The sequence below is a fragment of the Malaya genurostris genome, chromosome 3 (assembly GCF_030247185.1).
Source record: "Malaya genurostris strain Urasoe2022 chromosome 3, Malgen_1.1, whole genome shotgun sequence".
Classification (NCBI taxonomy): Eukaryota; Metazoa; Arthropoda; class Insecta; order Diptera; family Culicidae; genus Malaya; species Malaya genurostris.
The window spans coordinates 220,713,963-220,737,898 of record NC_080572.1 but is presented as its reverse complement, the minus strand read 5'-3'; the positions used below and the strand labels follow the sequence as shown (position 1 = coordinate 220,737,898).

Here is a 23,936-nt window from a genome sequence, read left to right as displayed (position 1 = left end):
ACAAACTCAGATTTATATGAGAAGTCGTATGCACCCAAACATTGTTCCTGAATTACGTTTGGATCAGACTTCTGGTTCCGGAGCTACAGGATGATATGTGAAACGAAATTAAACTAGCGTAACTCATTTTTCTCGTAGATGGCTGAACCGATCTAAGATTCAAATGAAATCTAAAATTCAAATGGAAGGTCTTAAGATCCTATGGAACATTTTGCTTTTTAGTCAGATTCGACTTCCGGTTAAGGAGATACAGGCTGATTAGTATAAAAATGTCCATTTCACATAAATTAATCGGGTTATCGGGTTTGCAGATTTGGATAATCAAATAAACTTATTTCAGTTTTAGCGGTATTCAGTTTTCGATTCGGAAGGTACCCAAAAATTTAATTCGCGCTAAGATTTCTCAAAGATGTCTGCACTGATTTTCAAACATTTTGAATCAAATGTAAACTATACAGCTCTTCAGGTGAATTTAACTGACTTCGGCTACACCGATTTTCGAATTCATGTCCAGTCTCGAATCGTTTCTCAAAAAAGGCTAAATCGAATTTCAAAAACAAAAATTAAAATAATGTCATGAGAACTTAAACACCAAAGAATATTCATGCAAAACTCACATGCGGATTGATGAAAAAAAACCTTTTTAATCCACCTGGTGATGTAATGATGCCTTTCTCATATTACTTATGTTTTTATCAATAGAAGATTTTGTCAAGATTTTCTTTTTCAAACTTGAATAAAATCGAAAAACTTCTTTGGTGTGGAGTTTTCAATTTGTAACCAGTTATGTCAAGTTAATACAGATTTAAATGTGGCAACACTGCACGCTATACAAAATTCAACAAAGCACGCTAGGTGGGTGCGTTTTCTTCTTCTTCTTCTTCTTCTTCTTCTTCTTCTTCTTCTTCTTCCATACCAGCACGTACCGATGCGCACCTATTTTGCATCATTTTGTATGACAGTTTGAAAGTTTTGATACTCATTACCTTATAATTTCGGAACCGAAAGTCGGATCTAGATGAAATTGCACAGTATTTTTTAAGACACGGAGAGCTTTAATTGAAATCATGATTTGTGAAAATCGGTTCAACCGTTGCTGAGAAATCGAAGTGAGTTCCGTTTTTGGAGTTTTTCTTTATCATTACCGGTGCGTTCGGAAGCGAAAACCGGGCACTAGTAGTCCCAAAGTAGATTTATATACCAACTAACTAACAATATCTTCCAACTAGATGAATTTACCAGTAAATTTTATAATAATTTGCACCTCGTATCGCCATCGCTTGTGCAAAAATACTCACGAAATTGAAATTTTTTACTAATCTCACTGTAATACCAGAACGTCATCAACTTTTAGGAGACTTTTTAAACAATTTCAAGACCTTCCATTTGCATCTTGGTTTGTGAAAATCGGTTAAGAAATTTCCGAGAAAATTGAATGCGCATTTTCTCATAGATTTGCACATATTGCCTTGTAATTCCAGAACCGGAAGTCGGGTCGAAATAAAATTCAACAGCTATCTATGGGACCATAAGACCTTTCGTTTAAATCTAAGTTTGTGAAAATCGTTCACGCCATTCCTGAGAAAAGTGAGTGACATTTTTTTCATTTTCGTGGTACATATCACCCTGTAATTCCGGAACGGAAAGTCGGATCGGGATAAAATTCAATAAAGATCTATGAGACCGTAAGACCTTTCATTTGTGAAAATCGGTTCAGCCTTCTCTAAGAAAATCGAGTGACATTATTTGTCACATACACACATACATACATACATACATACATACATACATACACACACATACACACACATACACACACATACACACACATACACACACAGAAATTTGCTCAGTTCGTCGAGCTGAGTCGAAGGGTATATGTATATCTCATTGCTAGGTGGATAAGAAACGTTTTTGTTTTGAGCAACCGGGATTTTTCTCCGTGTATCAATAAACCGGAAGTCGCTATCTTGGATTTTGAAACGACCTCAAATGTCATTTTTCAGCATGTAGTGACCGATGTCAACATTTCGATCGACCGGAAATGACCTCAAAACCTAAATAGTGTATTTGATAAAAACAACACACAAACATTTAGTCATCAAAATTACCGATAATCGTTTTTTTGTTAATTTTCAGGGAATGAAAAATTACTAAATAAGTTTTGATTTGCGAAATTTATTTTACTCAATTTCGTCTTCCGTCCCCACCTTCCTTTTCATTCCTACAATAACTTTTTGAACAACTGATTTTCTCATTTTTTCATCCATGTTTCTTTAATTTCCAGCTTTGTTTTAATGTTTGCTTTTTGTTTCGTTTTTGACTTTGTTTTAATAAATTTGAGATATGCGAAAAGTTCCGTTGTCATGATTGCTCAGAATTTTTCCATTTGCCGCAATTCCAGCGAATTCGATGAGTCATATATCATATCTTTTGGTACAAACTTGACCCCGTCGGCTCGGTACCACTACAACACGTTTCGAGCGTCGTGGCAAGATGTTAGATCCGGCCAAAACAAAGTTGATCCTTTGCGGTCCATCGGTGGGACGTTCCTGGATTATGATTGTAAGTATTCAACATTTTTTCACTGACAATTTCTTGTCTCGACATAACTATGAAACTAAGCAGATGCAAATAAGTTGCTATGAATAAGATTTTATTACATTTTCAGGTTCTGGTTCAAAAGTTGCCGAAAATTTTAGGTGGGTCATTTCTATCGAATGCACACTTTACTCGTGATGATTACATGATTCCGAACGTTCAATAACATTCAGACACAAAACTTTTTTTGCGGAGCGTATTCTAAATACGGTAAAGTTGGTTTACAAACTTCATAGTGTCAGTAGGATCGTAGTACTAGCCATGCAATGATTCTGTACGCCAAGAATCGGCTGCGAAGTCTGTTGAAACAGAAAGGCTAAATATCACAAAAGGAATGTAATGCCAACACTTTACTTTTGGATTACAAACTAAATCCCAAATTTCGTAATTTTTGTTACGAATTATTTCAATTTAGAACCCCCGCTTTAGTTCGTAGATGGAAGTTAGGGTGTACTGATACTACTGTATTGAGGTACTACTTTTTATTTTGCCTAACCAGTTTGTATTTTGAGAGTGATTAAAAACGTTGTATTGGGCGAGAAGCGAAAGCGAGCTGGACTTTAGGTTGAGACAATTTTTCTATTCTGAAAATATTTCATTACAGATTCTGATTGAGTGGTCACTATCCGCAATATTTCTGCTGAAGGTAAGAATTGAAACAACGCGATTCTGATGAATCAGTGAACTTTTAGTTTTGAATTCAATTAACCAGACAAATATATATAAAGAAGGTATATAATAAATATTGAAAGCATACACCGCGATAAGCCGCGATGCACTGGTTATTCGGCTTCTTCCACATTTAGCACCGTCCTTCACGCCCCCACTGACCAACCAGCAACCCGCCCGACTACAACTCAATAGGCACCTTTGGGGCGCGATAATACGATACTGTCTGCAAGACATCACCCAGCCAAAGCAGCGGAAAATGAAATACACTCAAGTAACACACTCAGCGCCAGTGCTCTCCATCGGCGGCGACTTGTGCTGCCGCAGGTCTCCGGTCTGATCACGGGGTACTCGATCGCCAGTCTGTGTTGAGTTGCTGCCTCAGAAAGGTGCGCCGGATTGTTTTCCTTCACGTTCTTTCGTGAATAAGCCTTCCTTCTGAGAGGAGCACTGAATAGTAAATACATACTCGCGCCTCAGCTCGGCCTTCGCGCTGCCCTGAGAACGTCGTCAGTTCGTGCCGCGTGCGCTCTCGTTGGAACCCAGTTGCTGGTAACGTTCGCCACCTCCAATCAAGTCCCCGTAATCGTCAAGGCGTACAATATCTGCTTGTGGGTTCTCTTATTATCTGTGCTTTTTTTTTTGTTCGCTCTGTTCCCGCAGTTGCACATAATTAGAAAGTTTAATTTAAAAACAATTTTTTTCTCAGACTTGCACTGCCTGTCTTTATTCACTTTTTCGCGCTATCATCTAGTTTGCTGTGATTTTTGTTTCTGTACTATTTCTTCATTTGATTGCTGGAACCATTCGCGTATAAAAACTCCCGGGCTTTGCGGATAGTGCGTGCGCAATTATCATACTTTGTTTGTAGCCTATATCTAGCGATTCTCAATTCGCAGTGTTTTATCCTAGTGCTGATTATCGGTAACGCAAAGTTGTTTTCGTATCACCTTAATTCGATCTACGTTCGTGATGTGAAAAAAAAAGTTTTAAAAAATTGTGCGATAATTTGGTGGCCGCAGCATGTACAGAACCAAAACGGGAAGATACAAAATGTTTTAATACAACGGAAATTTGTACTTCAATGAAAGCAACGAAAAGAGTAACGCACAGTTTGTTACACAATCAAAAGCGAGAAGAAAAATTATCGATTGGCAAATGTTTACAGTTTTCGTTTCTCATCTCATCTTAGCTGAATACTGATTGGTGAAAATCATCTGCCCAGAAGTGTTAATTAAGTGCTTAGCTCGTCTAGAAATCACCGCTCACGGGATGGATCGCTCCAAGATCGGCCTGGCCTTTTTGGTCGGACTTTGTATCATCGTCGTCAGTCATGCAAAAGGTAAGAGCCGAAGGTCATTAAGCACCTCAACCGGATCACCCACGCGTGGCATCAATTTGTCGCATTTCAAACAGCCTGTGAATGTCGGATGAAAATCTTCGAAGACAATCGACTCACCAACAAATAACTGCACAATCCGTTAAGATATTTGTTCGAGTAAGAAACGGGTGAGGGTCCCACTGATTGGGTAAATGTCTGTCCAATATCGTCACCTCTCGGCCATTACAAAGTGGTCAATCCATCCCGACGACCGTCGCTTACTTCATCAACATCCTTAAATGGATAGTTGTTTTGTCCGTGAATGAGAGGAGATTGGTTATAGTAGTTGTTGTAGCTTGCCCGTTTTTTTTGTTTGTTTCACCGTCAAACTCGTTTTAAACGCGAAACAGACTCGCAACTTTTTTCAACTCAAGAATACAGATTCGCTGTATGGATGTTTTAACACAACAATGATTTGAGTACATTTCACATAAGACCGGTTGTAACCAGCTATTGAGCAAGTCGTAGCTTTATATGTAGCTACATTTGGATTTGTGTTTGACATTTCGGGGTGAAATGCTTCCGTGAAGTGTGACGGAACGTACGAAAAGAGTTGAAATTAGTTTTGCGAAGAGTTTGTTGATATGCATGTATGGAAACATGTGCGCACCGCTTCCTGTGGGTGTACGCCCTTACGTATTGAGCAATTCCATTAATGGATAGAAAGTCATTGGACTTCACCCTGGACAGGACCTGACAATTGCACACCTAAAAAAACCTGTGATTTTACATCTTATTAGATGCACATAAATAGAACGTCGCAGTTCACGCAAATTTACGTCGAAGAACATTTAATATTATGTCTAAGACTCCAGACATGAAATTCATTGATATAAAAAAAATTACTAATTGCAACCACCGCGACTTGAACGGAGAATCATTGGATCGCAAGTACGTCTGTTAATCGACTGAGCCACAGAAGCATGCATCTGCTTGGCTGGTAAAAGGTGCATTTAAATTCATACAGTCGCACCTGCTAGCAGAACGCAAGTTACAGTCGAAACCAGTAAAATTCAAGCTCATCTAACATTAAGTCATTACAAATACAATCTTCCGTCATTTGACAAATTAGGTATTTATGAATTACATCGTATGAGGGATTAAGTCACCTGTAAAATTCAATTTTTTTGGAGTGTGGCTTCTTTTTCCAGAAAAATATTTCTCTTCTTATTCCGGTTGCTTCCTGCTATAAATGATGCATCCCTCGCGACAACTGTTGCCAAATGAGATAGTTAATCATACCGAAAAGCTTTTCCCCTAAAAACATGCGATTATCTATCAATTGAAAACATTTGGCTAATATTAAATCAGCCAAAAATATAGATCTGAATTCATTTCGATCAGAAGCTTGGTTTAAAGAAATCGTAAAGTTGATCAGCATTTTTTGAAAATACTTATTTTCGGGTAATTTATTTTTGCCGTCCTATCACCTAAGCGTCCAACATATACAATTTGAAAAAAATACTAACAAAGAGAAGTATCTAAAGATCTGGTGCTATTCTCAAGTACAACCAACACAATCAACATTACACTTCGTTATTTAAAGCTTTTCAGTTGTATCATTCCGTGATTGTTGAATGTACTCATATACTTTCCACATTGGCAGAAATTAAAAACAAATTGATCTTAAGTCCAATTGAAACTATTAATATGAAAAAAATGATGTATCAGAAAAGCAAAATATTCAATACTGACAACACTTTTTATACAACCCTACAGTACTATTAATTCAACCACTTGCTTATGTAATTTTCAACCAATCAAGAAATGGTCCGAAACTGGCTCGGAAAGTGGCTTAACAATTGTCAGGTCCTGTCCTAGGAATTCAAATACACGCTAGAAAAAATTATGAGAGTCTGAGAACTATACAACTAATTTTTGAATGATATATGTAAACGTCAAAATTTGAGTGATTACCATCAGTTACCATCAACGATTATGAGTAACTTCTACTTTACTGTTTTAGTCCAAAAAGCAAAATTTGAGTAAGTAAGGAGTTATTCTTTTTCAGGGTGGTTCCACTAGTAGGAGAAACTCAGTTTTGAGTTACTTTTCTAAGCGTGTACTTCGATATGGTAAACCCATTGTTTTGCACGGTCGGAGAGTCCAATTCGACTAAAAACTGATTCTTTAAGGGGAGGGGGGGGGGGGATGGGTGTAGGGTCTAAACGATGAAAAAAATCAGGATTTTTGCGATTTTTTGTTTTTTTTAGAATTATCATTCAACAAAATAAATTCAAATGTTTTACTTTATAAAAAGCATCATTCGAACAACATTTTGTAATTTTTTCGTAGAAAAATATTTAGAAATAAATCGGGGAAGAGGTACTTTTGAGGACACTTCCTAAAAATCATGATTTCCGATGTCCACTGTATCTCAGCGGAGACTAATCAGCTCCCCAAAGTAACAAATAACGAAAAGGAAAACGTTGGGGTCTGGTTTTTTATATGTAGAAAGTGTGTGCAAATTTGATAAAAATTGGTTCAGTAATTTTTGAATGACGATGGACACGGACTTTCAAAATCTGCTTTCGAGAAAAACGCGTTTAAATTTTTTTGTCTATAAAATCAATGGAAACAATTTATTATTCAAGGGCCTAACATTTTCAAAATATCGAATTTTTTCTTTTATAATTTGTTACAATCAAACATTTCAAGAATGTTTTGTCGAGTTTTTAAGTCAGACGAAGCAGAGATCTTGGGCCTGGGTGCCGAGCTCTTACTTCTCTACAGTATGAGATAAGCAAAAGTAAAGGCCCAATACTTCCAGAGTTAGGTTCCGATAGACTTGAAAATTTCACAGAATATTCTTGAAATGTTTTACTATAAGAAAATATAAAGAAAATAATAAATGATTTTTCAAAAGTGTTAGACCCTACCCGCCCCTTAATGGACGAATATTGTAACTTGCAGTTGAGAAACTGTTAATTGTATAAAAATAATGTAGTTGTAGGAAATCGATTGATGAATCCAAAAAAAGTAAACAGTGAAATGGAAGCTGAATACTATTTTAAGAATTAGAAAACTACACGAAAAAAAAACTACTAAACCCTTGACGTTAAGGAGATTTCTTTTCAAAATCTTGCTCTTGAAGAATCCAATCAGCGTGGTCACCACGAGACAGCGTGATGGTGATTCTTTTGACATAACCCATGTGTTTAGAAAGTTTTTTGCTTATTTTATCAATTTACTTGAGTTTGAAAACCCGTACAAGTATGATGAAGAAAAAAATATTCACATTTTGTCATCAAATCTATGATTGAAAATTATCCTATACACAGGATGCTCCATCTTTTATGTCAATATTTAAACATTGAATAACTTTGAGAAAAAAAACAACCGATTTCTATAGGTAACGTATTTTTATTCAGTTTGGTTTGTTACAAAATTTTGGACTAGTTTTTGAAAACAATATTCATATTTTATACTAACGTGGTAAGTTCGACAATCATTTCCTGGCCAAGAAATTCTCTACAAAAAATCATGGTTTGGCAGACTAATTGTAGTTGGACAAAAAAATTCATAATTTCTGGAACGAACCACCAACTAGTTTACGTCAACGAGTGTCTGCCAAAACGGCTTTTACCATTCATCCAAAAACACATGAGATCTGTGTTGTTTTGGCAGAACTTGAAATCTTGCCAGCGGCTCAGGATGATATGCAGAAAACAACATCAAAATTGTACCAAAGGACTACAATCCTTTGAACACGCAAGAACTTCGTCGAAAAGAATATTGGGCCAAAGTGAAGCAAAACTTTTGGAAATCGAAAAAACAGGCCAATAGTGAGACAAAATTTGCTAAAAAGTGGGAAAATGCTTCCAGATACGTGACTGAGTACACTGTGTAGAGCTTAACTAATGAAATCAAACGTAAAATTTCGGAGCTTTCGGATTGATATAAATAAGTTGTGTATTAAACCTATGTTAAACCAAACCCTGTTTGAAATTAATAGAAGTATTGTTATACTATGAGATTTTCTTTGACTTGATTTTGCAATGCACATACTTTACCATTAAATCATTTAAATATTGTGATAGGTTTTGAAAATCTATTGATTATTTAAAGGATGATAGTTGATAAAACAAGGGACGGGTATAGCGTGATGGGCAAGTCGATACCTTTTACGCAGCCAGCCTGGGTTCGCACATAGGGTCAGAAAGTTTTTCTGGCCCGAAGAGGCGAATGACCTTAAGGTCAAAACATCTATAATCGAAACAAAAAAAAAGTTTATAAAAGTCATTTCATTTTGTATTTTTTTGATTATAATTAGTGTGATCAAGGTTAGTGATCGTGTTTCAAAGATTTAAAGTTACAAAGATTCTAGCTTCTTAGAATATTTCATGAACATACTGTACTACTAATTTTTAATTAGAAGTTACATCAAAATAGCATTTTTTTTTTAAATAATGCAGTTTCAGACATTAGATTGCTGAAGATACACACTTAAAACTAATTCTCAAGCTCGGCGTAATGAAATGCTGAATTAGATCAGCAATGCGACATTTTGCTGATTGTTTATTTGTCAGTAAACAACGTATATTCCATAAATATCGAGATTCTTAGTAATTAACATTTTGCCGAGACGATTACCGAGCCCTCGCCTGTGTAAATCGCGGCAATCATGGCAAAATTTGGCAATAAAATTTGAATATGTAGAAACGAGTATTTGTGTTCGTACTTCGCACTCGTTATGGTTTATCATTTTATTCTTCAATATTTTAAATTCCTTAAAATTCTTCAAGTTACTATAAACAGTTTTATTATGCATGTTAGATGGAAAGAGATTCGTCCTCCTTGGGGAATGAATGATTTTCAGTTTCATTTTATTCAATATAGTTCAATTTTAAGGTCGATTTATTTATTCCTGAATTTTCCAGTTTGTTGATGAGCCACCTTTTGAATATTGAGAACATTCGCTGAATCTGGAGAATATAACAGATGGAAAAGAAATTCGACCCCTAAGGGCACATTCAGTAGTGTTCTAGTTCTAGATGCATAATTTATATCAGTTTTAAAATCTAAATCTGGATTTTATAACAAGAAAAACTGGCAGCCCCAGCAGTGTTTTAAGTACGATTCAGACGGTCCGGCTTCTTACGTCACCGTCACCGGAACGTCAATGTCTGTCACCGTCATTCTGATTCACACGATCCGGTTTCCTATCCGTATCCGTCATGTCATTTTCTTAAACGCAGAATTTGAAGAATTTAGTTTTGCACAATTTTATTCCACTTATACAAAATCTGGCAGCTTTTGAAGCTAATCGATCTGTTGTTTTCCTACCTTTTAATTGAATAAATAAATAAGTAAAATTAACTAAAAAGAGGAAAAATCAAAACAATCAGTTCCACTCAACAACGTAACGTACTTTGCAAATCTACTGATAAGTTTAATTACTTATATGTGATATATTTTGTTTAAGAGTGGGATCTTGACACCGAATACATACATAACAAACGTCAGTTCAATACCGTAATCATATGAATCGTGCATGTGTGCGATAATCACAGTCCGTCAAATATTCTTTCAGAGAAATGTTGACGTAGCTTGCCGTTGACGGACATTGACGTTCCGGATCTCTGCTGGATCGTATGAATGCGCAAAGGGAAAACTCATTTGACTAATTTTGACGGAGGCTGACGTTCCGGTGACGGTGACGGAAGTCTCCGGATCGTCTGAATTACTCGTGTTTCAAATATAGAGAAAATAGAACGGCATCGTATGCCAGTTTTAAATTTGACAGAAGAACTGTTCGAATAAATAAAACAAGAACGGCTTGATGGAGATACGTTTGTTCTTGTTTTAGTTCTATTATAGATCGCCCATATAAAACTTCTAGCTGCTGAATTTGCTCTAAATTGTTAGTTGCGATGATTTTGTGAGCCGTGACTAGTAGAATGTTTTTTATCGCTACGCGTGAGACTATTCAACAATGCTATTGGCCTTCTGTCGCTTCAGTAGTACACAGTAATTTATTTTGACGTTTGGTGAATTTTCCCTTTCGATACAGTCCATGAAAAGTATGCCATGACAATTCCAGAAAACCGACACCGCTTCGGAGCACTTGTATCGGATTCAGTCCTTTGTTGAACAATCCTTCTGTTCCCTGGTGTATGATAAGAGAACCAGATTTTATCAACCGTTATCAAATGTCGTCAAAAGTCTACCCGATTCCTCATCAGCATGTACAAAAACGCTTCCGAAGTGCGCTGGCGATCGTGCACGGCGCCCAGTGACAGGATATTTGTTCGCATTCAGAATCTCACCCAAAATATGGTATATCTGTTCAGTACTTGTAATCCGTGTGGTATATGCTAACTAGCATACTTTTACTTTCCTGTCAGTAAATACCATTTAATGTATTACTGATATGACATCGGAGGGTCTGTCGCTGTGAACTTCAGTGACAGTGCAGTTTTGTCTGCCAAGAAACTCTTTACATAAATACTTCAAGGTGTAATCCCAACTTTGTTTCGATTTGCTTCGTCGTTTTGCCTATCAAAACGAACATTTTATAAGAGAACCAAAAAAATATTTTTTTTTTCAACTGAACATGATGCCAAGCAGCACATTTATTCGGTCAAAAAAGTTTATGTTTAGCCGCCTGGTCGCGATAGCAGTTCAAACTGCTACGCACTGAAGAGTCAAAGACGAAACGTAAAACAAGTATGTAAGAAAGTTACTTTTTACTCAACCTAGTAAAAATACTGAATACTGTATCTTCAAAACATTTGATAAAATTCTTCCTCATTTCATTTTTACCCACGCCTGACATCAAATAAATAAAATCGATTCGTATGTATGAAATAAGCTGGTTGATTAAAGTTGTCATAATTATGCAGTTTCTCGTCTGGTTCCATGATCGGCATGATGATTAACTGGTTTTTAGAGAGTGAGATAATCAAGTGCTTACTAGTTTATATCTAATGGGTTTCCATGAGTCAATGATGAAGTCTTAGTCTACGGTGGTAACTTGATGCCTTCGGTTGTAGACGTTGTAGTAATCAAATGAAACGGTGCAAATGAGTAAGTGCTAAATCTTTGCAAAAAATTTGAATCGCAGTGTTTTAAAAAATATTTCGATCAAACCTTTTAATTTATTATTTTCTAGAAATAAAATAAATATTTTTGATTAATACTGTCTCAGAATGTTAAGCGCAACTTGGATTCAGTTGAATTAGAACAATAGTGTTGCATGTTCAACTTTTATTGGATATACTGTTAATATTACACACTGATAAAAATTTGTACGATCGATTCATATATAAATTGAACCTCAATTTAATGTTCTTTCTCATTTCAATACATAACCAACGCGATTTGTTTAGGGATTTCATGTGCAAATTCACTAAGATGCAAAATCAGAATATTTTTCACTTAGCATCGATGTGTTTTTCCTTTGGATGTGATGTGTTTTGCTATTGAATCAAACTACACATGATAAACAATTTATTTTCTAGTGGAAATGAGTACAGCATAATATGTATATGCAAAACATTTGATTCGGTCAACTGTGTTTCAATTGAGATCTATGTGGAAAACAATGTGACATTCATATGAAATTCATTGAGAATTTAGAGGTAACGATATATCTTATCGTTTTGATGTGCATTTCAGATAAATGTAGCATGATTTCCACTTAATATCAACAGGGTTTACACTCATTTTATGAGTTAAGTGTATGTTTTCATGAATTTCATGTGTTCTACGAATAGTGATAGTTCAAATGCTTTGCACATGATGCTAGCGTGCAAATTATTTTCAGTGCACTACCACATATTAGTATTCAAGCGATTGTTGGCATCTTCGTGCAAACATTCTTCATTAGAGTAAGCACCGACTTCTTGACGACAGGTTTTGACATGTTTTTCCAATATTTTCCAATCTATGGAATAGTTTCGGCAGCCGAAACTCTATTGTCATGCACATATTTGAAACAGACAATTAAACATAAAGTTACTTTAAGATTCTGTACGTTTCGATACAATTTAATCAATTTAAAGCGATAATTGAAAAATACAGTTCTGTTAATTGATTATAGGTTATTCAATGCAATTCAATTAAGTTTTACATCGATGATGGTTTTGATATGGAACACATCTTTATCTTCTATATAGGGGTGCAAATCAGAAACTTAAGGAAAAATGCACGTAGAAATGTGGTCAGGTTTTGAACACTTACAGTTCAGTCTATTTTGTATCAATTATTATTATTATTTCATCATTTGATTGGAATTATTTCTGAGTTTCGATTTGAATGTTTCAAGCCACGTATTTTCAATTATATATGATTCAAATTTTGATTAGTAGCGAGCAGTGTTCTGTTTGTCTGCTAAAAATCTTCGGCATACCGGATTTCCCTGCCATAGACGACGGTTTTGAAGGAGTAAGCGATATATCAAAGGAAAGCATCGCTCTGATTGATCAATAGATGTAAAAGCGAAGCTGTTGGAAGCACGCGAATCTATAAATAGAAGCGAAATTATAGCTAACGTTTCAGTCCTATACACGCTGCCAAAAAATTACCTAATTTTAAGTACTTTTCACTCAATAGAGGGGTTGCGTGCAGGAAGCCAATTTTGGGTAAAATGGGTTTTACTTATTTTTGAGTAAAAGCATCAATAGTACTGATTAGGTAGAAACTACGCAAGCGATAAAAAAATCAACTTGGGTAATTTGATTTCAGTTTTCGTTCGATGGTTCTATTCAGCTGCTGGAACTGCACCGTTGAGCGATCGAACGCATCTCAATATCTTCCATCGCCTGAAATGATATTGCGGTGTAATTATTATTTTAAAAAGAAATTATACAAAGCTACTCACACTGCGATTGATGACAATCATTGAATTATTCTTTCAAAACTGGCAATTTTACAAAATAATTTCACTCACTTCAAATCTGACCGATAGTTTCTGCAATGCAACACACAAAATTTTTTCACCCAACAGCAACTTATTGAAGTAAACTACACTGTTGAGTGAAAACTACTCAATCGATACAGTACTTTTCACCCAACAATTAAAAACATGCTTGATTACTTCACGTTAGGTGAATTTAAGTCAACCGTTGGGTTTTTTTTGGCAGCGTGTACGTAGCACTAGCATGCTAGAGAGAGGTTGTTGCTAAACAGCAAGACCAAAAGTGCCATAAAAATACTCGAAGCTTTAATTGGTATACCCTGATCTTGTGGTATGCAAGCTCTGATGAAATTTCATGTTATGTCGTTTCGCCTGAGAAATTGACAACTACCCCAGGGTAAATTTTGAGTGCTTAAGATTAATTTTTAATTTATATAAGATGAACTCGATTAATAATGAGAAAAAGTTTATCGCTTCAACCAAAATCGCGGAATGGTAGAGAAACTTAACGCTATAAAAATAAATGGCTTGACGAAGAGAAGCTTAAATATCGAAATTCGCATCGCAGGTATGTACAAAGATATAATTGCATACATTTGGGATATTGGTGTAATTTCGTCGGCTATAAAACAAATACAAATCAAGTCAAACAATGTACGGTGTTGATTCCTAATCAAGATCAATCTAAGCAGACTCTCGTGCAACTGCGCATTCAAAATTAGATTATTAGAAATTTTAGTTGCCTTGTTCCACATCAATGGCTCGAACAACCCCATGGGGCTGATCCGTGTAGTTTTCAATCAAACTTTCGATTCAACCCATGTCTATTCCATATTACTATTGATTTACATGTCGTGTAAATTTCATTTTTTCTTTCTGTGCATGTTTCCTAAGGTGTGCTGCGCTTCAATTACTCAAAATTCATCAATTGGTTAAATTTTCGGGAAATTTGGTTGGATTTCGTTGATTTCGCTTAGTGGGTAGATGCAAAATTTGGATAGAAGACAGCGGAATCTATTTGACATCCGTCTAAGCCGTTACCACATTCACAAATAGCTTGCCAGACCATAGCTTTCTCACCATTTTCGACGAATTAAATCGATATATCGGATTGGATCAATACTTGCCTTCTTGCACTTTTCAATATTGTTGACCCGACAAATTTCACGTAGGTTTCATCACACATGATCATACAGTTCGATTTACCAGCAGGCATCGCATCGACAACTTTTGAACTCTGGATCAGCTTCTTGCTTCGGACTGCGTTTAGGCTGCTTCTTGTTCTTATCGATTTGAAATCCCGGACTGAAACTTTCTTTTTTCTTCTCGAATACCTTCTGTATACGTTCATACAAACAAGGCTGAGTAGGACCTTTTTTCGACCCGTTTTTGGTTTATCCTCAAAGGTGACTTTTTCACCGAACGTCCTGATCTCTCTCTTCGCACGGCTTTTTAATTTCCTTTTTTCATTTTTGCTATCTTGCTCAGTGACATTCCCGGTTCTGCGCACCATTTGTGCAAAATATTTCGACGCTGTTCTGCATTCAGAAGCAAACTGGTAAAAAAGCTGCTACATAAGTGGTAAGAGAAAAGTTCAGTTTTGACTATGTCCATGCTTTCTGTGACAGCCTTTACTTCAATTTGTCGGTCGTCTCTAACACAAAACTGACATTGAAACTAGAATTAGTCAAACTTTTCAATTAACATTTTGAGCTTGACATTTTGGATCTTTTGTGGCCATTTTAAAGTCTTATCCGAATTTGTGATTAGATCTCGAAACATTTTCGCGACCGTGACTTTTATCTAGTTCCCATACACAAATGAATATTTATATTCCTACTTTGATAATATAGATAAAATGTACTTACATGGTCGCAGTATTGTTATCTATTTCGATGACGTCATAATTTTCAAAAGAAATTGAAATTAACATAAATTTTTGAAATAAAACCAACATGACGCAGTTTTCATTCCCACGATCGGAAACACTACCACTGAATGGTAGCTGCCATGGTTTGAGTAAACGTTGGCTACATGCGATTGTGACAAACACGCCACGTACGTACTTACTTATATCGTTGTTAGCTGGGTAGTTTGATGACGGAGACGGAGAAAGAAATCTTTTATTCAACCAAGGATTCCTGCCGCTTTTGGAACGGATAAAATATTATTCATCGGCCGCCGCGCTGCGCCGCTACTTCTACATATATATTTGGTGTCGATTGGCAAACCGGTTCCCGCAGTGGCACCACTGACGGTGGGTTGCTGAGTCAATTGTCATACTGGCGAAAATTTGTTTCCAGCTGTGGAAGCGTCCATACTGTGGGCAGGAAGAAAACAAAGCTTTTTTTGCGGTATAACGTCATTGTCATGTTTAGTAAGTCTCTGTGCGAGAGGGTAGGGTTCGCTGTTTGCCATTCACTTAAGTCATTGCCGAAACTCCGCTGGATGACAAACATGCACAGACAGTAGTCGTTCGAGAATCGTTAAAAGATTTCTATGCATTGCAAGCGAGTAAATTGCAAGTACAGGGTCGGAAAGAAGCAAATATATTCCGCTCGCTGGCTACTTACTGTATGCTAAGCAATTCGAAATTTCGAGAGCAAAGGTGCATTCGGTTTATCGCGTTCCATTAAGAATGAAATGGTAAGCTGAAGAACAAGGTTGGTCAAACGACCTGAAGCTTTAGGTTTTCCCAAGGAGATCAAGATACGGTTTACGATTACCGGGAAAATTCCCAGCATCACTAAGAAGATATCTAGCATACCCACAAGTATCTGGAGGAATTAAAATCATTGGATCTTTTCGTTTGAAGGTTCATCCATCCATCCATCTATCCATCCGAAGCGGTTCTCCCAAAGCAAAACAAGTGTATGGGAGAAAACTGCAACTATTCCGCTTATTTGATGACTTGTTGGAGGTCTCGCTCGACAGGAAGGAAGCAAAGCGAATTCATGTCATACCAACTTTATGAGATAATTGCATTTTCCAGCTGAAATCGGTTGTCTTGGTCCGGACCGGGGCGACCTTCGCTTGCAATGTTCCCGGTCGGGAAGACGGGAAGGAATTCTAGGAAACTTTGAACAAAAAATTATATCCCGGTCACATGTTCGCACAGTGCCTGCATCTTCAACACACTAATTACATACCAAGCGGCCGGTGTAGCATGGAGTATGTTTTATCTTATCACACTTCACTGCATTTTGCAACGATGTTATCCACGGTGTTCTTGTCGTTTTACGTAAACCAACTTAAAGAAGACGCTAGAAAAGAAGCTCGCTGTGCTTCGGTTTGTGAGAGCGGTGCTACATAGAAAGCTAGAAACATGACGATCGCAGTATTTCTCTATAGTACATAGTTCTAGTGATCATGAAAAGATCTTTGTGATGTTCAACAGAAGTAATGCTTAATGTTGGTATATTCCAGATAAAGAATTGTAACATTAAAATAAAACTTAAAATTATCTATGAAGTTGGTCATGTTTGGCCTGGGGCAGTGCAAAATGAGTTCTGGTTTTAATGAGTTAAAAACGTTTCAAACGTGACTACATCAGTCATCCTTCCTGCTATTAGGCATTGTTTTTCGAACAACTCATTCCACCACGATTTGTGCATCGTTTCTTTTACTGAAGTGTTCTTCCTATATATGTATACAGCCAGGTTGTAAGAACTTTTCTGCTAGTTGTATTGGCTGAATATTTTCAGTAAATCCGGTTCTAAAAGCATTGTCTGTAGCCAACCACTGACTGTAAACAATTGTTGAGGTATGCCCACATGTTCAGTCAGTGTTCACATTGGGTAAAGCAATAAAATAATCATGATGCGTTTACGAAGAAAATATTAGCCATTAACATATACTGGTAACAGTGATAGCCAGACAAAAATAATTTTCTAGAGGTTCTGATTTGAATTTTAAAACAACTGCTTTGATGCTAATAATCGTTGTAGTGAAATCGTTTCCCGTTTGCAATGAACAACCGGTGGTACTAAATCACATTTTGATGGAGGTCCGATTTGCATGTGCAAATAAGCAACACACTCGCATTTGAAATCATAATATTTTGAATTCAACTTGTAAGTTTGGAAAAAAGAAACAACAGTACAATTCAGACATCAACGGTAATCAGTGATATTGTTGGCAGCCCAGCGATAATAAGCAAAATTAAATTTGCAAGAAAGTATAGATCATCGGTAGAACTCGTACTTATATCATAAACACGCCTAATCCACCTAGCAGTGAAATAATACCTTTTTTTTATCAATTCGCATGTGTTCGCATGAATATAGTACTCTTCGGAGTTTCTTGTTCTCATGAAATATTTTAATGACCGTCGTTTTAAATGACAGTTTGAAATTTCAATCAATCATTGCGTTTTAATTTCGTAACTGCAAGTTGAATCAATAAGAAAAATTGTATGAAACCATAAAATTAAATTCCTTTGAATCTGAACGATCAAGCATTCCATGAGATGTCGAAGTGAGTTTCACTTCCGGAACCGGTATTCAAGAACCAACGTAACCCAAAACGGTTCGTATGGCATTAATTCATGACGAATAAATTGGAACAGTTTTGAGCCCAGGTTTTTTTGTATTGTCATCTTCTATGATGGTTTGATATTCTAATGTCGTTTTCGCTTGAGAAAACTGAAACTGACCCAGGGTAGTTTCATCAAACAAACACTTTTCACGAAACTCTGTTGGTTTCGCACTTAGCAACGGGGGTTTTAGCAAACCTGATATAAAAATCAGGTTCGAAACTGACTCGATTTTCAGTTCAATAACGTTAAAACTAGGTTCGAAACTAGCTTCAAACAAACGGTTTGACAGCAGTTAGGGTGGAAACTGGGTTAGTTTTGGTACCAAGCGAAAACGACATAAGACATTATTCTATAATTCAGAATCGGAAGTCGGAATCGGATAAAATTCACGAATTTTCTATGGGACCAGAATTCTTTCAATTTTAATTTATTTTTATAAAATTCGTTTTAGTCCTCTTTGAGAAAAGGATTAAGCTCCTATATCCCCGATACTTTCGGAACCGGAATTTGGAAACCGGTCTAGCCGAAGTTAGTTAAATCCACCAAAGGAATTGTGAACCATTTCATTTGATTCGAAATGTTTGAAAATCAGTTTAGCCATTCTAGAGAAATTCCAGTGCGTTCAAAAAAAATTTAAAGTACCTTTCGGGGTCGAAAACCGAATACCGCTTAAACTGAAATAAGTTTATTTGGTCATAGAATATCAAAATTTGCAAACCCGATAAACCCGATTAATTTATGTGAAATTGACATTTTTACACTAATCACCGAACGAGTAACGATGCGTTACTTCTAAGGAAGTTAGAGGTGTAACGAAGAGTTATATACGTCACCCTTTTGTAAATTATAGGTGTTACGAAGCATCACATGCGTTACTTTTTATGTAAGATATAATCATTATGAAGTGTTACATGCTTTACTTTTAAGTAAGTTATAAACGTTACCAAGCATTACATGCGTTATTTTTTGTAAGTTAAAAGCATTACAAAGCGTTACATACGTTACTTTTTTGTAAGTCATAGACGTTACGAACCGTCACATGTGTTAATTTTTCGTAAGTTATAGGCGTTACATGCGTTACATTTTATTACATTATTGGCGTTACGAAGCGGTACATGTGTTACTTTTCTAAGTCAGGCATTACATGCGTTACTTTTTTGTATGTTATAGGCGTTACGAAGCGTTACATGCGTTACTCGAATGTAAGTTATAGACGTTACGAAGTGTTACATGAATTAAATTTTTGTAAATTATTTGCGTTACGAAGCGTTACACGCGTTACTTTTTTGTGAGTCATAAGCGTTACGAAGCCTTACATGCGTTACTTTCTTGTAAGTTATAGACGTTACGAAGCGTTACATGCGTTACTTTTTTGTGAGTCATAAGCGTTACGAAGCCTTACATGCGTTACTTTCTTGTAAGTTATAGACGTTACGAAGCGTTACATGCTTTACTTTTTTGTAAGTTATAGACGTTGCGCAGCGTTACATGCGTTAATTTTTTGTATGTTATAGGCGTTACATATGTTATTTTTTTGTAAGTTATATACGTTACGGAGCGTTACATACGTTACTTTTTCGTGAGTCATAGGCGTTACGAAGCGTTACATGCGTTACTTTTTTGTGAGTCTTAGGCGTTACGAACCGATACATTTAAATGAATTATAGACATTACGAAGTGTTAAATCTATTATTTTTTTCAATCATAAGCGTTACATACGTTACTTCTTAGTAAGTTATAGGCATTACGAAGCGTTACATGCGTTTATTTTTTGTGAATCATAAGCACTACGAAGCGTTACTTTTTAATAAGTTATAGGTGCACAGTGCGTTACATTTTTTGTAAGTTATACGAAGCGTTACATGAGTTACTTTTTTGTAATTTATAGGCGTTACGAAGCGTTATACACGTTACTTTTTTGTAAGTTATGCCGTTACGAAGTGTTACAAGCGTTAAAAGCATTACTCGTTTGTAAGTTACATGCGTTACTCTTATGCAACCTATAGGAGTCACGCCACGTTACATGCGTTGCTTTTTATGAGTTATAGATGTAGCGTTATAAGCAATTGTGAGTTAGAAGCGTTACGATGTGTTACATGCGTTAATTTTTAATAAATTTTTGGGCGTTACAAAGCATTACCTTTTGTAAGTTACTGTTGTTATGAAGCGTTGCTTTTTGTAAGTTACAGGCATTACAAAACATGTCATGTGTTACTCTGTATTAGTCTTTGGCATTACGAAGCGTTACATGCGTTAGTATTTTGTGAGTTGTAGGCGTAACGTGCGTTATTCTTTTGTGAATTATAGGCGTTACGAAGTGTTATATGCGTTACTTCTTTGTAAGTTTGAGGCATTACGAAACGTTACATTTGTTACTTTTTTGTAAGTTTTAGACGTCTCGAAGCATTACATGCGTTACTGTTTTGTGAGTTATAGGCGTTACAATTCGTTACATGCGTAACTTTTTTGTAAGTTTGAGGTGTTACAAAACGTTACATGTTCGTTACCCGATATTCTTTTGAAAGTTTTGTGTGTTACGAAGCATTATATGTGTTACTTTTTTTCGTTTGATTGCGGCCCGAAAACACATAAAGAGCTGGCTGATGGTTGTGGATAATCTTTTACTACTAATAGTGTGATCTAGTTCATGAACGTTCCCAAATGTCAAAATTAGCTAGTCAGGAGTCGAGTTGTAGATTATAAATTTTTCTCATACGAAAATGTGATTTTAAGCAAAAGCTATACCACTATCGCTACTCGAATTTATGTACGCTCCTAAATATCTTACTCGAAACCATTCTTCTGTTCGGTGAGCTATATTCGCCAATTCATGCTACGGTTTGTATCTCACTGATTCCACGCTGCGTGTGAAGGCAATCAACCTCCCGCATTGCAGCGGAAACCTCATCATAACCTTCATCCGTTCGATTCACTATCCTCAAGTGTCGATGATTACAAGTCTGAAATATAACGAAAATTATGATCTGCATCGCGGCTTTTATTTACCATAAATTTATTCTCCTAACATTTTATTACTAGCACATTGTTCGTGTGATATTTTGTTCCATCGACATTTCGATAGGTGCAAAATACAACAGTTTTGCACTTTGTGCTATTGAACTGACTTTTTGCACACTTTTCGAATAGTGAAACTAGATCATTCTACTGGAATAATTTCAAATCAGACTTATATACCATGATGGAAACGCGAACAACTAATAGCGTTCAACAATATCCTTGAGATCGACGCTGTTCCTAGCTTGATTTGTGTTGTGACTTCCACCCTGAAGTAACTTATTGACGCCGTCTCGATGAAAACAGAAAAGCCCAACTGATTACATAGTCCAGTGCTCGAATTATAATACGTGTGTTGCGCGCCGCTCTGCACGACTATTTCATGTCTCATTTACGCTTTAGGTTAAATTCGGTGTAAACCTTCGGCGGAAACTCGATCGCGAAAAATGTGTTGAATTACAGAAATTAAGTGGAGTGTGGTTATTTCTGTCTGCAGGCGGCCTATAGCGCTTGATGGTGAATCATGTTTCCTCTATAAGATTTTATTATTGAATCATTCGAACGGTGCACTGAGCGGGTGGTAAAGCCGCTCTTCAAAAGACCCATTCAATAATGAGTATGTACTTGGCTGATGGCCTCACAATGCAACAAAAAGACACGCGCACCGCCGTCTATCAGAATTGCCGCATCGCGTCGTGTGCCAATCGGCGAAGAGTGGTCATTTCATTTGACGTGTCGGGCTTAGAATGGAATTCCGAGAAATAACTGCACATAAAAGGAAAGTTGTACCCTACGGAACACATAGAGTGTAAAGTCCTACGCAAAAAAATGTTTACTAGTCAACACTCGTCCCGAGGGAAGCAGGTAATCGTAGCGAACGAAACAACAACCAGCCCACGGTGACAATTTTGTGCAGTGATGTTTCACAGTTGCTGCAGTTGTCGAGGATCCAAGGGAAATGATACATTTGAAAACAACCACAATCGGTCGAACACATGCCTGCTGGGATGGACGGAGATAGGATACACAATGACTTCACATAGAATGACTGGAGAAGCTGATGAAATGTGACAGGCGAGAAAAAGATTAGTGTCGCCATTGGAGAAAAACTGCCATCTGTATTTGTTCTAAAGAGACGATGTAGCCGTAAGACCCTTCAAATGAGCTGCCCCTTAGCAGTGGTTGCCTTCTGGCTGTAGGGCAATACATAAGACATAACCAATGCATAGAAAATTTATCCCATATTTTCATAAACCGCGGCTTTTTATGACACAAAAGATGCCCTGATATTTTTACAAGGATATACTCGGTGGAGAGTTTCGATGGAACAAGAAGTTATTACATCTTGCTCAACGGAATCTCAAACTACAATAAATTATAATATATGAGAAACTTTTCTCGCCAATCTTCACTGCAAAAATAGGCCCTTACACGACAAAATATTACCGTCGATATTCAGTATGATGAAACCTTAACCTATTTGTTAATCCTACTTGGATGCACACGATCTTTTTCCATCACACTATATTCAAAAATATTACCCCAATCTTATGCTTAATTTATTATTGTCACTAATTCGATGAAATTTTCCTAAATTTATGTTATTGGGTGTAATTTTCAGCTTAGCAGTTTGCTTATTTAATTAAAACAAATAAACGTTTCAATGCTTGATTGGCATCATCTTCAGGGGATAAATCTTGCAATGATGCCCGGCCATGTCTCCGGTTGACGGTTCAATGCATAAAGGACTATTCATACATATCCGGTCCGGTTCAGTGCCGGCACGACACCGTGCACGGATACTGATATTATTTCATTCGTTTTCAATGCACGCATTCACACCTATCCGGCACCGTGCCGTTTCAGTGCAGCTCGCTGTCAGTGTAGCGTACGTCCGGCAAACTCAAATTCGTCGTCACCGATATTTTTTATTTTCACTGAAGTCGGTATGTCATTGCATTGGCTGTGCCGGAACGGAAACAGCACGGAAACGGAACGGAAGGGTTCCGATAAAAAAAGAACACTGACGGCGCACTGAAGGCACTTTCACTGAACCCTCACGGAACTGAAATGTGTGAATGGTCCTTAAGGCTTTGGTCTCACAAGCCAGTTGTCGTATGTTCGAGTCCCGACCTGAAAGGATTCTTAGTGTCAGCATGATCGTAACACCAGCCATGCAATGGTTTTTTTGCTTGTGAATCGACTGCAAAGCCTATTGAAACAGACCCGATCAGATGCACATAACAAAATCATAACACAAGTATATCAACAGTTGATATGTATAACAATTTGTGTTATTTTGAGATATTTAACGAATGAAAACAGTTGAAAGTTAAAACTTATGATAACAATATAATAACAAAACCAGTTACGATGTTTTATTTTTTCATTATTTTTTTCATTTGCAAGACTCATGATGAAGTTAATTAATTGAAAAAAGTGAGTTCTTCCGTAGCTTTATTTCAAAATATAATGATCAAAATTTCAAAAAACTAAAAGAAGAAATAAATTATTCATTTAATGAAAAAAATCATTCAACAATTTTGGATTGAAACGATGCTAAAAGTTAGCTGGGATATAGTTTTCCTGTGATAAATTTCGGACTTCTGTAGTTATATCAAATTCAATAATAATTGTGATACAAACGTTCCAAAATCTGTTACGATTTGGTTCAAGCTAGAGTCTTTTTTGTTATGATTTTTGTTATTTTAACAGCTTACCAGCCAAAAACATTTCTAAATTTGTTACAAAAAATTTCTGAAATAGTTTACTCCAGTTGTTATAATTATGTTATTACCTACTGATCGGGGACAGTCTAATTCCACAAAATGACCCGCATGAGCATGGCTGCTAGACGGCTGACTTAAAGCTAC

The 23,936-nt window shown here is 36.5% G+C and overlaps 1 protein-coding gene across 6 annotated transcripts in view; it reads left to right on the top strand.

Moving 5' to 3' along the window:
* The first annotated feature begins 3,624 nt into the window (after nt 1–3,624).
* LOC131434605 (uncharacterized) overlaps nt 3,625–23,936 on the top strand; it is a 153,568-nt gene continuing 133,256 nt past the window's right edge. The window contains exons 1-2 of one of the 6 annotated variants that reach the window (XM_058601486.1): nt 3,625–3,822; nt 4,463–4,612. In XM_058601486.1, coding sequence (XP_058457469.1) covers nt 4,543–4,612 — 70 coding nt within the window. In that variant the 5' untranslated portion in view covers nt 3,625–3,822; nt 4,463–4,542. Of the gene's footprint in view, nt 3,882–3,979; nt 4,613–23,936 lie in introns of all 6 variants that reach the window. The other 5 variants (XM_058601485.1, XM_058601484.1, XM_058601483.1 and 2 more) reach the window with 5 other exon arrangements.